At 46.2% G+C, this 17,048-nt stretch overlaps 1 protein-coding gene and 1 non-coding gene across 2 annotated transcripts in view; both read left to right on the forward strand.

The window, feature by feature from the left end:
• Window positions 1–7,990: 7,990 nt before the first annotated feature.
• Window positions 7,991–17,048, forward strand: part of dram1 (DNA-damage regulated autophagy modulator 1) — a 53,327-nt gene continuing 44,269 nt past the window's right edge. Inside the window, exon 1 of the mRNA XM_072267404.1 lies at window positions 7,991–8,295. Coding sequence (XP_072123505.1) covers window positions 8,165–8,295 — 131 coding nt within the window. The 5' untranslated portion in view covers window positions 7,991–8,164. The remainder of the gene's footprint in view (window positions 8,296–17,048) is intronic.
• Window positions 14,108–14,271, forward strand: LOC140203522 (U1 spliceosomal RNA). Its single transcript, XR_011887392.1, has one exon. It is a non-coding gene; the product is annotated as a U1 spliceosomal RNA (small nuclear RNA).

Here is a 17,048-nt window from a genome sequence, read left to right on the forward strand (position 1 = left end):
TTGGCCTCCACAGCCATCTGTAGTAATGAATTCCACAGATTCACCACCCCTATGGCTAAATACATTTCTCCTTATTTCTGTTCTAAAGGGACGTCCCTCTATTCTGAGCATATGCCCTCTGGTTCTAGATTCCCCCACCATGGGAAACATCCTCACCACTCCACTCTATCTAGGCCTTCCAATATTCGATAGGTTTCAATGAAATTCCACCCCCTCCCCATCTATAGTCTTTGAAACTCTAGTTATTTCAGGCCCAAGGCAAACACTCCTCTTATTTTAACCCTTTCATTTCTAGGATAATTCTTGTGAAACCTCCTCTGGACCCTCTCCAATGTCAGAACATACTTCCTTACATATAGCTATGCTTTTTTTAGCGTACAGGAGGGAGATTGAAAATGTAACTGAGTGGTGTCATAATAACAACCTCTCACTCAATGTCAGCAAGACCAAGGAACTGATTGTAGACTTCAGGAGAGGGAAACCAGAGGTCCATGAGCCAGTCCTCATTGGGGGAGAGGGTTGGCAACTTTAAATTCCTGAGTGTTACCACTTCAGAGGGCCTGTCCTGGACCTAAGTGCAATTGCGAAGAAAGCACAGCAGCGCCTCTACTCCCTTAGAAGTTTGTGGAAATTTGGCATGCCATCAAAAACTTTGACAAACTTCTATAGATGGGTAGTGGAAAGTGTATTGATGGGTAGTGGAAAGTGTATTGATGGGCTGCACTACGGCCTAGTAATGGAACACCAATGACTTTGAATGGAGAATCCTATAAAAGGTAATGGATTCAGTCCAGTGTATCATGGCTAGAGTCCTCCTAACCGTTGAGCACAGCTACATGAAACACTGTTGTGGGAAAGCAGGATCCCATCATCAGAGATCCTCATCACCCAGGCCATCAGGTCGAAAGTACAAGAGCCTCAGGACTCGCAGCACTATCAGTTACTACCTCTCAACCATCAGGTTCTTGAACAAAAGAGGATAACTACACTCACTTTCCATCCATTGAGATGTTCCCACAATCAAGTATCTCACTTTAAGGACTCTCTATCTTGTTACTTCACGCTCTGATTATTTATTGCTATTTATTTATATTTGAATTTGCCCAGTTTGTTGTCTTCTGCACTCTGGTTGAACTTTCATTGATCCTGTTATAGTTTCTATTCTATAGATTTGCAGAGTATGCCCACAGGAAAAAGAATCTCAGGTTTGTATGTGGTGACATATATGTACTCCAATAATACGATTTACTTTGAACTTTGAACATAAAAGGCCCAAAAAAATAGTCCAAGTGCAGTCTGACCAATGACTTATAAGGCCTCAGCCTTCTTACTGGTGTCAAGAGCTTTGCTGTGTATCACCTGTGTCATGCAAGCTGCAGAAATGTTGATGAGGCAGGGTCACAGTGCCCAGTTCAATCCACTGCCCAATGCAAATATCAGACATGCTGGATCACTCAAAAACCATCTGGAAATACCAAGCATCTACACTCTGTCCGCCGGAAGAAGCAGGAGCTCTCATTTTAATTCCACTTCCCATTCCCATTCCACTATGTCTATCCACAGCCTCTGCTACTGTTGCAATGAGGTCACACTCATGTAGGAAAACATCACCTTATAATTTGTCTGGGTAGCCTCCAACCTGATGGCATGAACATCGATTTATTGAACTCCTGGTGAAGCCCTCCCCCCTCTCCCTTTGAGGTGCAGCACTGTTTTCTCAATGAGGAGTAATTTCAGAAATCAGACTTGCTAAGTGACATGGGAGCCCTCGTGCAGGATTTCTTGAATATTAACTTGCAGATTGAGTCAGTAGTAAGGAATATTGAAAGGCTTAGAGTGTGAATGTGCCAAGAGTGTTTCCAATAATGGGGGAATCTAAAACCAGAGGGCACGGGCCTGAAATAGAAGGACATTCCTTTCAACAGAGATGAGGAGGAATTTCTTTAGACAGAGGGTGGTGAATCTGTGGAATTCATTGTCACAGACAGCTGTAGAATTCAAGTCATTGGGTATCTTTAAGACAGAGGTCGAGAGGTTCTTGATTAGTCAGGGCATCAAAAGTTATAGTGAGAAAGCAGAGAATGAGGTTGTGGGGGAAAATAAACCGGCCATGATCAAATGGTGGAGAAGGTTCAGTGCCCCATATGGGTTAACTCTACTTCTACTGTCTTATGTTCTTCATTATCAACACTGGGATTGTTATATACACCAAACTGGGTCTGCAGTTTTCTCTGATCTTCAGAAAGAAGATGAACAATCTCTAGTATTTGTAATGTAATACTTACACACAGACGTCACAAATTTATCAGTGGCCCACTCTTTGTTGCAGTATTTGATCTTTGGTCTCTCTCTGCAGGGATTGTGGTCTAACTGCCTGGCGGGTGGGACTTGGCCTTCTGTAGCCAGACAGCTGTTTCCTCCATTTTCTGCTCTGACTTATGGTTTTGTCTTCCGTTGTGCTGAGATCAGTTCTCCCACAGTTAAACCACAATCCAACCTCTCTACTCTTGCCAGCCTTGCCTTGCCCTGCCCTTCCTGATCTAAGGATAGACTGAGTGAGTGACAGGGAGCAAGCCAAGACTTGATGCAATTGGTAGCCTCCTTCTATGTCATCAGAAATTATGTATTTTTCATTTAATTGAGAAGACCATAAGACACAGGAGCAGAATTAAGCCATTTGACCCATCGTGTCTGCTCTGCCATTTCACCACGGCTGATCCAATTTCCTCTCAGCCCCAATCTCCTGCCTTCTCCCCGTATCCCTTCATTCCCTGACCAGTCAAGGATCAACCAACCTCTGCCTTAAATATACAGAAAGATTTGGGCTCCACAGTTGCCTGTGGCAACAAATTCCACGGGTTCCCCTCTCTCTGACTAAAGAAATTCCTTCTCATCTCTGTTCTAAAAGGATGTCCCTCTATTCTGAGTGTGTCCTCTTTGGTCTTAGGCTCTCCCACCAAAGGAAGCATCCTCTCCACATCCACTCTATCAAGGCCTTTTACCATTTGATAGGTTTCAGTGAGGTCACCTCTCATTCTTCTGATAATTGAAGGCTGGTTTATTATTGCCACATACACAGTGAAAGGATTCTGTTTGCATGTCATCCAGTCAGATCATTGCATAAAGTGCAGGAGCCATGGTGAAGTAGACTCAAATAAACCTAACCACAGAGACTATTTTCCAAATGGAGAGAAGATTCAAAAATCTGAGGTGGAAAGGGACTTTGTGCAGCATTCCCTAAAGGTTAATTTGCAGGTTGAGTCGGAGGTGAGGAAGGCAAACACGATGTTAGTATTCATTTTGCAGGACTAGAGTACAAAAGCAAGGATGTAATGCTGAGGCTTTATAAAGCACTGGTGAGGCCTCACTTGGAGTACTGTGAGCAGTTTTGGGTCCCTTATCTTAGAAAGGATGTACTGACATTGGAGAGGGTTCTAAGGAAGCTCAGGAAAATGATTCCAGGACTGAAAGGCTTGTCCTGTGAAGAGCACTTGATGGCTCTGGGCCTGTACTCACTGGAATTCAGAAAACTGAGAGGTGACCTCATTGGAACCTATCGAATGATGAAAGGCCGATCAGACAATAGGTTACGTAGATGAGGGGAGGCTGTTTCTTATGGTGGGAGAGGACGTGGCCTCAGAATAGAGAGGTGTCCTTTTAGAATGGAGATGAGGTAGAATTTCTTTATCCAGAGAGTGATGAATCAGGCAGCTGTGGAGGCCAAGTCATTATGTATACTTAAGGCAGAGATCGATAGATTTTTAATTGGTCAGGGCATGAAGGGATGCGGGGAGAAGGCAGGAGACTGGGGCTGAGAGTAAAATCGGATCAGCCATGATGAAATGGTAGAGCAGACTCGATGGATCAAATTGCTTAATTCTGCAGAAGCCAGGATAGGAAGGTGGGGGCAAGGGGAGGTGTCCAAACTGGCAGGTGATAGACAATAGACAATAGGTGCAGGAGTAGGCCATTCGGCCCTTCGAGCCAGCACCACCATTCACTGTGATCATGGCTGATCATCTAGGTGTAGTTAGGTGAGGGGGAAGGGTCATGAAGTAAGTAGCTGGGAGGTGATAGGTGGAAGAGCTAAAGGGCTGAAGAAGGAGGATTTTGATTGGAGAGGAGAAGACAAGTCAAAAGCAGATGCCATTTCATTGGCTCTTCACTCAGCACTGGAACATCTGGACAGTGAAGATGCATACAGCTGGATACTCAGCTCAGTATTCAACACAATCAAATGCTCAAAACTGATCAGTAAACTCCTAGACCCTGTTCCACTTGCTGCACTTTATTCTGCAGTTTTGATTTCTGCTTCACTGCCTCAGTGTACTGTGTAATGCAATGATCTGTATGGAAGAGAAGCTTTTCACTGTATCTCGGTCACTAAGGCCCACTGTTGGTCGGGGTCAACCATGGATATTGGGTCCAAGCTATGATGTGCAAGCCAGGGCAGTAGGATTTGGAGAGCAAGCTGTTGTCCATGCAGCTTTGGGACTCCAGCTCCCGATTTTTCCTCAGGCTTTACTCCTGCAGCCTTCCCCAAGAGTGGGTAGAAACATAGAAACATAGAAAATAGGTGCAGGAATCGGCCATTTGGCCCTTCGAGCCTGCACCGCCATTCAGTACGATCATGGCTGATCATCCAACTCAGAACCCTGTAACTGCCTTCTCTCCATACCCCTGATCCCTTTAGCCACAAGGGCCATATCTAACTCCCTCTTAAATATAGCCAATGAACTGGCCTCAACTGTTTCCTGTAGCAGAGAATTCCACAGATTCACCACTCTCTGTGTGAAGAAGTTTTTCCTCATCTCGGTCCTAAAAGGCTTCCCCTTTATCTTCAAACTGTGACCCCTCGTTCTGGACTTCCCCAACATCGGGAACAATCTTCCTGCATCTAGCCTGTCCAATCCCTTTAGGATTTTATACGTTTCAATAAGATCCCCCCTCAATCTTTAGACTGATGGTGGTGAATCTGTGGAATTCATTGTCACAGACGGCTGTAGAATTCAAGTCATAGGGTATATTTAAGACAGAGGTCGACTGGTTCTTGATTAGTCAGGGCATCAAAGGTTATAGTGAGAAGGCAGAGAATGAGGTTGTGGGGGAAAATAAACTGGCCATGATAGCCACATGGCAGTGGAACTTTGATATCAGAGTTTTCCTTCTCCTTGGTGAACTGACAACCACAGTCAATGAGCCCCATCTGCCCGAAATAACTGGTTTTGAGGCCCCAGTAATCCACCTCCGCCCCTTCCTCTGTCAGCAGGAATGGTTCTGCTGGGCTTGGTAGCTAAGCCCCACATGAAGGCCAAGAGTCGGACCTGGCTGTCAGGGGCTACTTGATACGCATGGCATTCATTCATTCACTATATGCCATGTCATATGATGTGGGTGACCGTGATTGCGGTGGGTAAGCAGGTGCTACACCTTGTCCAAGGGTGACCTGCAGGCTAGCAGAGGGAAGAAGTACCTTACACCTCCTTTGGTAGAGACGTATCTCCACCCTGCCACCCACTGGGAGCATTTAATAGGTAGTGGGAATTTATTTGCATTACATTCCCACCCCATCGTTCCCCCCCCCACCCCCGGTATGACAGCTTGGTGCTTGTGACAATAATGAATTAATTTTCCAGTTTAATTAGTGAATGGGAAACAACAACTGCAGATGCTACGATCCTGAAACAAAGATGGAAAACACTCAAACACGAGGAAATCTGCAGATGCTGGAATTTCAAGCAACACACATCAAAGTTGCTGGTGAACGCAGCAGGCCAGGCAGCATCTCTAGGAAGAGGTACAGTCGACGTTTCAGGCCGAGACCCTTCGTCAGGACTAACTGAAGGAAGAGACAGTAAGAGATATAGATGCTGCCTGGCCTGCTGCGTTCACCAGCAACTTTGATGGAAAACACTCAGTAGGATTGGTAGTGACGGTGGAGAGAGAAACGAGGGAGTTGACCCTTCATGGGAACTACGTTGAAGCAGTCAGCTCTGTCTCCCATAGATACTGCAAATTTCAGCAGGATGTGTTGTGGTTTCAGCTTTTCTGTCAGCTGTGGTAACTTGCCTGAATGCATGAAGTTTGCACTTTCTCCCCAGAACTGCACTGGTCTCTTAAACCCCACCCCCCATTTCCTCCCACAGTCCCATCGATGTGCAGGTCAGTGGCTGAATTAACCAGGGTAAACTGACTCTGTGTGTGTGTGCGCGTGGTGTGTGTGTGTGTGTGTGTGTGTGTGTGTGTGTGTGTGTGTGTGCCTCTGTGTGTGTCTGTATGTGTGGTGTGTGTGTGTGTGTGTGTCTGTGTGTGTCTGTATGTGTGGTGTGTGTGTGTGTGTGTGTGTGTGTGTGTGTGTGTGTGTGTGTGGTATCTGTGTGATAGAATATGGACTGACAGGACTATAGGGAGAGTTAAGGGGGGGGGTCAGTGTAGATAGACGTCCTAATTCTGTCCCCTGTACCTGATGGTTTCTCCAGAATCCCTTGTACAGATGAGGCTCTAGGGGGATGTGTGGGGAAAGTTAATGTCACTCATCAGTACAAGTTGTCACCCCGTCATTACATATATTTAAATTTGCTTATTCCAATACAGTACCCAACAGGCTGAGTAGCAACATTCCACTCTACGTCTCAGAGGAAGAGGCCACTTGGCCCACTGGTCTATGCTAGGTCCCAGAACAGCAATCCCATAGGACCCAGTTCACCCTCCGTACTTCTGTCCAATTCTCCAATATTTTCTCACGTGAAAATCAATGTAAATGTATTATCATAGTAGGTATATGTCACAGTATACAACTCTGAGATTTGTTTTCTTGCAGGAAAATAAAGAAATGCAATAGAATTCATGAAAATGAATTCATAAATAAAGACTGCCAAAAGAAGAAACCAGTTGTGCAAAAAAAATAATGCAAACATGAGTTGTAGAGTTCTGTTTATTAAAGTCATCCGTTAGTCTTGCGAGACCATGGATCTGCGCCTGGAAAGTCTTCACTCTCCAGGGCACAGGCCTGGGCAAGGTTGTATGGAAGACCAGCAGTTGCCCATGCTGCAAGCCTCCCCTCTCCACGACACCGATGTTGTCCAAGGGAAGGGCATTAGGACCCATACAGCTTGGCACCAGTGTCGTCGCAGAGCAATGTGTGATTAAGTGCCTTGCTCAAGGACTCAACACGCTGCCTCGGCTGGGGCTCGAAATCACGACCTTCGGGTTGCTAGCCCAATGCCTTAACCACTTGGCCACGTACCAACTCTGTTTGTTACTCTATAGATTTATTGAGTATGCCCACAAGGAAATGAATTGAATATGGTGACATATATGTACTTTGATAATAAATTTACTTTGAACTTTGAGTCCTTGAAAGTGAGTGTGTAGGTTGTGGAATCAGTTCAGTGTTGAGGTGAGTGAAGTTATCCACACTGGTTCAGGAGCCTGACGGCTGAACCTGGTGGTGTGGGCACCTCCTTACCCGGTGGTAATGCCAAGAAGAGAGCATGGCCTGGATGGTGGGGAATCCCTGCTAATGGACGCTGCTTTCTTGAGGTAGCACTCTTTGTAGGTGTGCTCAATAGCAGGGAGGGCTTGGCCTGTGATGAACTAACTATACTCTATCTACCTCTTTCTGTCGGGTTTCCGTTCCTGGGCATCGGCGTTTCCCCGGGCTGCTGAAGACAGTGACGGGAAGAGAGGTGTCCTGAACGGTAAGGGTCTTTAATTCATCACACGCTGCATTGAGGTACTGCAGTATACTGAAATCGATCCGCCCTTTCAACTGGCAATCCATAAAAGACACGAGCAGAATTAGGCCGATCGGCCCATCCAGTCTGCTCTGTTATTCCATCATGGCTGATTTATTATCCCTCTCATCCCCATTGCCCTGTCAGTTCCGAAGATCTTCGGCAAACCTAGAGCTTTGCAAAGACGGCGGGGCTGCGCGGAACACAGGGAAATCTTTACCGGTACGATTAAATCACGCGAGAGCCGGCAGGAAGTTGCTAAACTCATTTGTGTCTCTCTCTCGAATCTGAAGCTGTCTTGTGGTGAGCAGACCCGTTTAAAGTTTTAATCCATGTGAACGCGGTACCAGACCCGGAAGAAGAGGCAAGGAGGGAGAGCTGCTGCCAGCGAACACCGCCCCGGGGCAAACACAGGCAGAGCAGAGGAGATGTGTCGTTGCCGGTGGGATATCTCCTGCCTGCCGATCGCGCTGGTCATCTGGTCATCCGCCGCCTTCATTATATCATTCATCATAGCCGTGTGCGACGGGCACGTTGCTCCGCTCGTACCATTTATTAGGTAAGTGTCTCCCTTCGGGAGAGACGGTAACACCTTTGGCCTCACTCACGGGGTAGGATGGGGTTATCCTACCGGGAGGAGGGTAAAGACAGCACTTGGGGCGATCTCTCCTCCCAGCCCCTGGGGCCCCAGTGACAACCCCCTCGCTTCCCCTGAGGACCACTTGCTGAATGTGAAGAAACGGGAGTCCGGAGTTAACTCTGCTTGGAGCGATGATCCCTCCCGGAAATTGCCCTGATCACATTCCGCTGTTAAACATTAATTAGACGGGGCCCCATTCCAGCCAGGGACAGAAATTGGTTCCCGTTAGCTCAATCCCTTCCAACATTCCTTTGTTTATGAGAATGTCGGAAAGTGTCTCAATTTACACCGCGTTTTCTGTTACTTTCTTTTTCCAAACAAAGAGACCGATTTCAACGCCGAGCGAAAGTTAGAACAAAACGGGGCCGTTCGTGCGGCCCGAGTAAGCGACTGCGCTCGGAAAGGGGCAGCATCAGTGAATGCTGGGTCCATTATCCCGGAGACACCCCCGGGAGGCCAGGAAATTCTCTCTCCCCACCCTCAACTTCTTGTCAACTTCCCAACGTCAACGCTCGCGGAAGCAGAAAGAGAACCGATTCCTTAACTCTGCCCTTCCGAGCTTGTGACAGTTCGCATTCGTGTAGCCCTGGTACCAACCGGTGACAGCTTGCATTTGTGTCTCAATTCCACTCCATCTTGTGTCAGTTTGCATTTATGTAGCGCCTGTAACCTATTGTCTGACATGCTGCATTTATGTAGCACCTTGAACCCAATGCTGTTGGAAATCCGGAATAAAAACGGGGAGTGCTGAGCAGGTCGAGCAGAATCTGTGGGAGGAGGAATGGTTAATGTTTCTGGATTGTGTTCCTTTGTCAGAGATGGGGTAGAAAGGAGAAACACACACAAAAAATGCTGGAAAAACTCAGCAGGTCAAGCAGCATCTATGGAAATGAACATCTTGGACCAAGACCCTTCATCAGGATTGGAAAGGAAGGGAGGGGAGATGGAGAACAAGCTGATGGGTGGATGGGTGGGGGAGAAGATTTAAATTTCTTCAGGGAAGGCATACATTGAAGAGACGTTGCAGTGGAGTAACAAATCGTAAACACAAGAGATCCTGCGGGTGCTGGAAATCCAGAGCAACACACACAGAATGTTGGAGGAGCTCAGCAGCTCAGGCTGCATCCATGGAGAGGATTAAACAGTCAACGTTTCAACTGTCTATTCATTTCCACAGATGCTGCCTGAGCTGCTGAGTTCCTCCAGCATTTTGTGTGTGTTGCTCTGGGATTTCCAGTACCTGCGGAATCTCTTTTGTTTTTACACTAGCCCCATGTCCCTTCTCATGATACATACCTCTCCGTTCCCTGTATGTTCATGGGTTTTACAGCCTCTAAAACGCCAATATCATATCTGCATCCACTACCACGTCGGGCAGTGTGTTCCAGGAACCGCCACTCTTCTGTGTTTAAAAGTAAAACCTACAGTGAAAACCTTCTTTGAACTTTTCCCTTTCCCCCCTCTAGCTGGGTTCTCTAGGTGTCCAGTGTAGGGAAAACACTCTGACAGTTACTCTCTCTATCCGATGCATTTTCCAACATTGTATTTCATTTACCACATTTTAACCATTGTCCTAATCTGTCTAAGTCCTTGTGCAGCCTCTCTACTTCCTCAACACTACTTGCCCCCCCCCCACAATCTTCATATCCTGCAAACTTGACAAAAAAGCCATCTATTCCATTACCTAAATCACTGATATACAGCATAAGAGAAGCAATCCTTCTTGAGGCATCGTCTTTTGCAGATGCCTTTGATGCTGGGTGTGGTAGTACTGATGTAAAAGCTGGTTGAGTTTACAATCCTCTGCAGCTTTTTCTGATCCTCTACATTGAAGCCCCCACACCAGACGGTGATGCAACCAGTCAGAATGCTCTCCACAGTACATCTGCAGAAATCAGCGGGTCAAACAGCATCATTTGTTATGGGTGAGGATAGAGAGAGAGAGAGAGAGTTTTTTTTTGTTTTTCACACCATCCTCTGTAAACTTTAGAGGCTGTTGTGGGTGAAAATCCCAGGAGATTAGCAGATTCTGAGATACTCAAACCACCCCATCTGGCACCAGCAATCATTCCATGATCAAAGTCACTTAGATCACACTTTTTCTCCATTCTGATGTTTGGTCTGAACATCAACTGAACCTCTTGACCATGTCTGCATGTTTATATCCATTGAGTGCTGCCACATAATTGGTCAATTAGATATAATGAGCAGGTGTACAGGTGTACCTAATAAAGTGGCCACTGAGTATATGATTTTTTTTCAAAGTTCAAAAATTCAAAGTTAATTTATTATCAAAGTACGTATTTATCACCATGTACAACACTGAGGTTTGTTTTCCTGTGAGCTTTCACAATAAGTACAAAGAAACACAATAGAATCAGTGAAAAACGACAGAAGAAAGAAAAATAATACTGAGAACATAAGTTGTCGAGTCATTGAAAGTGAGTCTGTAGGTTGTGCAATCAGTTCTGTGTTGGGATGAGGGAAGATATTCACACTGGTTCAGGAACCTGATGGTTGAGGGGTAATAACTGTTCTTGAACCTGGTGGTGTAGGACCAAAGGCTCCTGTATCTCCTTCTGGATGGCAGCAGCAGGGAGAGAGTATGGCCTGACTGGTGGGGGTCCTTGACTGTGGATGCTGCTTGCTTGTGACAGCGCTCCTTGTGGATGTGCTCTGTGGTGGAGAGGGCTTCACCCGCGAGGGCTGGGCTGAATCCACTACCTTTTGTAGGCTTTTCTGTTCCAGTACATTGGTGTTTCATTGCCAAGCCATGATGCAACCAGTCTGTATGATCTCCACTGCATATCAGTAGAGGTTTGTCACTTTTAGATGACATGCTGCTGAATCTGTGCAAACTTCTCAGAAAGTGGAGGTGCTGCCACACCTTCTTTGTAATGGCACTTGCATGTCGGCCCAGGATAGATCCTCTGAAATGGTAATGTCGAGGAATTTAAAGTTACAGACCTGATCCAGCTCGGCACACATGGGCGCACAGTGCACACGCACATAACAAGGGGTAATAACTGCTCCTGAACCTGGTGGTGTGGGTCCTGAGGATCCTGTACCTCTTTCCTGATGGCAGCAGTGAGAAGAGAGCATGTCCTGGATGGTGGGGGTCCTTGATGATGGATGCTGCTTTCCTGCATCAGCACCCCTTGTAGATGTGCTCAGTGGTGGGGAAAGGCTTTATCCGTGATGGAAGATTCAGTCTGACCAAGCTTTTATTTTGAGGAAGTTTAAATGTTATAATTTGGTGATATCCTACCCTTCATTGCCAGATGCTGAAATGAGATACTGTTTTGGGAAGCGGAATCTAGTCATAACATTTTGGAGTCATGACCTGTATCAGTAGGGATGGGTCAGAGGAAGTGACAAACACCTGGATTAGGAGGAGGAGGAGGAGGGTATCTGCCCTCTCAGATCTCATCCTCTGTAGCTGATCTGATTTTAATCCCAACACCCAGTACCCGCCTCACCATTAGTACTTCATTAAGATGTTTAGAGCATTATGCCACACACAAGACAAGTACGCGCGGCACATTGAACGCGGCTGAGTTTGGCTGGAAGGCCTGTGACCATACCGTAAGATACTGTGACTCTCAGCCCCTCTCTCATTCAGAATCTGGCAACCTCTGGAATAATGTTACTGTAAGAAGTATTTTTTCATGGTCTCAGAGGGCATATTTCTTTGAGGAAATAACAGACAGGATAGACAAAGGAGATTCAGTGGATGTTGTTTACGTGGATTTTCAGAAGGCTGCTGCACATGAGACCATGGTATTACAGGGAAATACCAGCACGGATAGAGGATTGGCTACTTGGCAGAGGGTCCGGGGGCGGGGCGGGGGGGGAAGAGTGAGAATAAAGGGAGCCTTTTTGCTGGTCAGTGTTGGACCGTCTCTTTCCACGTTACACGTGAATGACCTGGATGAACGGAATTGATGGCTTTGTGGCCAAGTTAATGGATGATAGGAAGATAGGTGAAGGGGAAGGTAGTACTTATGGAGAAGAAGAACTTAGACAGATTCAGAGAGTGGGCAGAGATGTGCCAGATGGAATATAGTGTAGGGGAGTGTATGGTTGTACACTTTGGGAGAAGAATTAAAGGTGTGGACTATTTTCTAAATAGGAATTGGAAGTCCTTGTGTAGGATTCCCTAAAGATTAACTTGCAGGCTGAGTTGGGAGTAAGGAAGGCGAATGCAATATTAGCATTCACTTTGAGAGGAATAGAACATAAAAGCAAGGAGGTAAATCTGAGGCTTTAGGGCGGTGTTGGTCTGACAGCATTTAGAGTATTGTGAGCAGTTTTGGGCCTGTAAGAAAAGATGTGCTGGCACTGGAGAGGGTCTAGAGTAGGCTTACAAGAATGATTCTGGGAATGAAAGGGTTAACTTATGAGAAAACTTTGATGGCTCTGGGTCTGTAATCGCTAGAGCTTCGAAGAATGAGAGGGATTCTCATTGAAACCTATTGAATATTGAAAGCCATAGATAGAGTGGTTATGGAGGGGATGTTTCCTGAAGTGGGCGAGTCTTGAACCAGAGGGCAGAACCTCAGAATAGAGGGGCATCCATTTAGAATGGAGATGAGGAGGAATTTCTTCAGCCATAGGAATCTGTGGAATTCATTGCTACATACGGCTGTGGAGGCCAAGTCATTACGTGTATCTGAAGCAGAGGTTGATAGGTTTTTGATTAGTCAGGGCATCAAAGGCTACAGGGAGAAGGCAAGGGAATAAGGCTGAGAGGGTTAATAAATCATTCATGATGGAATGGTGGAAAAGAATTGATGGGCTGAATGGCCTAATTCTGCTCCTATGTCCTTTGGTACAAGATGATTAAGAGGCATAGACTGAGTGGACTGTCGGCGACTTTTCCCCAGCAATATGAAAGGGCATAATTTTAAGGTGATTCAAGGAAAGTATAAGGGGAAGTCAAAGTTAAGGTTTTTATACAGAGAGTAGTGGGTGCATGGAAAGCCCTACCAGGGGTGGTGGTAGAGGCAGATACATTAAGGACATTTAAGGAACTCTTATATAGGCACATAGATGATACAAAAATGGAGGGCTATGTGGGAGGGAAGGGTTAGATTAATCTTGGGGTAGGTTAAAATGTTCTTGGGCTGAGGGGCCCGTTCTATGCTGTACTCTTGTTCTACGTAAATATTGAGAAACCACATTGTCCTGTGGGGAAGGAGAGTTCCAAAGCACCGCAATCCTTGGAGAAAAATTTAATTTGATTAGATTCAGATTTATTTGTCACAGGTACAACAAAACTTACAGTGAAACGTATCATTTGCATTAACAACCAACACACCCAAGGATATGCTGGGGGCAGTTTGGCAGTGTCGCATTCTGGCGCCAACAGAGCGGGGCCACGATATTCAGCAGAACAACATGTAGCCAACATAACAACGAGCAAAAATAACAAGGCAGAAGATCAGGAGCAAAACAAATCCCCTTCCCTCACTCCCACCCACACACACAGTCACGCCTCCAGGCTTAGGACAGGCCACTCCAGGCTTCTGACCTTCAGTCGTTGCCTCTGCTAATCTCTGCATTATTACTGACATACGACACAGGATCTATGTCTTATAGATTCGTCCTATCGAGTCTGCTCTGCCATTCCATCATGGCTAATTAATTATCCCTCTCAACCCCATTCTCCTGCCTTATTCCCATAACCTTTGACACTCCGGCTAATCTAGAACCGATCTATCTCCACTTTAAACTTGCCTGGCAGGGGGATCATCAGTGATCAAGTGGGCTGAGATTTCGGGATGAGACTATCCCATTGCCCTCGGCTCTGTTGACACCTACCATATCCCCCAATGCAGGATACTCCACTGTGTAATTTGTGATAGTGCTGGACTGCGTTCAGGCTCGCTGGGATGCCACGGTAGCTATTACAGCTCGGGATGTCAGAGTTCAGAGTCTACGCCCGGCGTCCTCTGTAAGAATGTTTGTATGTTCTCCCCGTCGACTGCGTGGGTTTCCTCCGGGTGCTCTGGTTTCCTCTCACAGTCCAAAGACGTATCGGTTAGTGGGTTAATTGGTCTTTGGAAATGGTCCTGCAGTTAGGCTAGGGTTAAATCAGTAGGTTGCTGGGCAGTACAGTTCGAAGGGCTGGAAGGTCCTGTGGAATCTCTGAATAAATAAATAAGCAAACCCGATGACTTACCCTCTACAACCGTCTGTGGCAATGAACTCCACGATATATTGCAGCAGCATCTTCCAGTTCTAGATTCTTCCCTAAAGATTGAAAGATCTAACTGAAAGAGGGCATGCATTTAGATAAGGGGTGGGAAAATTTGTGCAGGGCAATTTTTTGTGCTCTGCCCAGACTGATAGGTGTCTGGAATGCCAGGAGTGGTGGTGGAGGCAGATGTGAGAGAGGCATTTCAGAAGCACATGAACGTGCAGGGAAAGGAGGAATATTGCCATGTCCAGGCAGAAGGGATTGATTAGATGTTGTCAGCTTGAATAGTTCAGCATTAGCTTGTGGGCTGTAAGGCCAGTTCCCATGCTGTACTGTCCTAGTTCTAGGAGGAAACCACAACTCCTTATCAAATTTAAGATAAGGTTATGATGGTGCTGGTGAACCTCAGTGATTTCAAGCTGGTGGCTATCGAAACAAGGAAAGCAACTAAATACTTGGTGAACCATACCTTATTCTGGCAAATGAACATCGCAAACAATAGTGTGTAACTTCCCTTTGGACTTGGAAGCAATTCGATGTGGTGGAACTGAGGCGAGGTGAGGCAACCCTTTGCTGAGAGCAAGGAAGACCCAGGATTTCAGAGACTTAAGCGCTGGGCCAAATTGGAAAGGTTGGCTACAGGCAGAATTGAGGGAGTGGGGTCCAGGCACTGGAGCATATTGGAGCGACTGAACCCGATGTTTGGGTGATGATTTAAGCAATGGGCCAGATTGAAAAGGTCAGGGTGTTGGGGCATGAGGTGACGGACAAGTCAGTTCAACTCACTGCTCAGCTCTGTGCTGAACCAAGGGTCTAGGGATGGTCCTGTGTGAACCAAGGGTCTAGGGACGGTCCTGTGTGAACCAAGGGTCTAGGGATGGTCCTGTGTGAACCAAGGGTCTAGGGACGGTCCTGTGTGAACCAAGGGTCTAGGGACGGTCCTGTGTGAACCAAGGGTCTAGGGATGGTCCTGTGTGAACCAAGGGTCTAGGGACGGTACTGTGTGAACGGGGGGTCCAGGGACCGTCCTGTGGACTTCAGTTCAGAACACTATTTGCTTGTGTTTGTTGGTTATTCTTTCTCAGCACATTGGGTGTTTGAAGGTCTTCTATTTCATGGTCTTTTGTGTTTCTTTGTTTCATGGCTGCCTGTCAGGAGATGAATCTCAAGGTTGTGCAGTGTTTACGTATTTGATAATAAATGCACTTTGTGAACTTTGAAATTTGCTGTAACCACTTGCATACGGGAGTGAAGGGAGATTTGATAGAGGTATACAAAATTGTGAGGGGTATAGAATGGGAAATGCAAGCAGGCTTTTTGCACTCAGTTCGGAAGACTGAAAGTTGAAGTCCAAATGGCCGAAGTCTAGAAACGGGAGGCTGGAGGCCTGGAGGTCTATCCTAGAGATAGAGGCTGGATGCCTTTCCTGGAGTTGGAGTCTGGAAGCCGGTCCTGGAGTTTGAGGATGGATGCCTGTACTGGAGTTCGAGGATGAAGGCCTGTACTGGAGTTCGAGGATGAAGGCCTGTACTGGAGTTAAGGCCATAAATACAGGAGCAGAATTAGGCCATTCAGACCATCACATCTGCTCTGCCGTTTAATCATGGCTGATCCAATTTACCTCTCAGAAAGTCTTGGCCTCCATAGTGCAGGTGGCAAAGAATTCCACAGATTCACCACACTCTGGCTAAAGAAATTCCTCCTCATTTCCATTCTAAAAGTACGCCCCTCTATTCTGAGGTTGTGTCCTCTGGTCTTAGACACTCCAACCATAGGGAACATCCTCTCCACATCCACTCTATCAAGGCCTTTCACCATTTGATAGGTTTCAATGTCGTTACCCCTCGTTCTTCTGAACTCTAGTGAATACAGGCCCAGTGTTCTTCATATGACAAGCCATTCAATCTTGGAATCATTTTTGTGAACCTCCTTTGAACCCTCACCAGTTTCAATACATCCTTTCTAAGATAAGGGGCCCAAAACTGCTCACAATACTCCAAGTGAGGCCTCACCAGTGCCTTATAAAGTTTCAACACTGTTATATCCCAGTCCTCTTGAAATGAGTGCTAACATTGCATTGGCCTTCGTCTTTGTTACCACTGACCTAATCTGAAAATTAACCTTTAGGGAATCCTGCACAAGAACTTCCAAGTCCCTTTGCATCTCTTTTTTTTTGTATTTTCTCTCCATTTAGAAAATAGTTAACCCTATTATTTCTTCTACCAAAGTGCATGACCAAACACTTCCCAGCACTGTGTTACATCTGCCATTTCTTTGCCCATTTTCCTAATCTGTCCTTCTGTAGCCTCTCTACTTCCTCAAAACTACTGCCCCTCCACCTATCTTCATATCATCTGCAACTTTGTAACAAAGCCTTCAAATCCATCATTCAAATCATTGACATATAACGTAAAAAAATCAGTCCCAACACAGACCCCTGTGAAACACCACTAGTCACCAGCAGCCAGTC

Source organism: Mobula birostris, chromosome 9 (assembly GCF_030028105.1).
Source record: "Mobula birostris isolate sMobBir1 chromosome 9, sMobBir1.hap1, whole genome shotgun sequence".
Lineage (NCBI taxonomy): Eukaryota > Metazoa > Chordata > Chondrichthyes > Myliobatiformes > Myliobatidae > Mobula > Mobula birostris.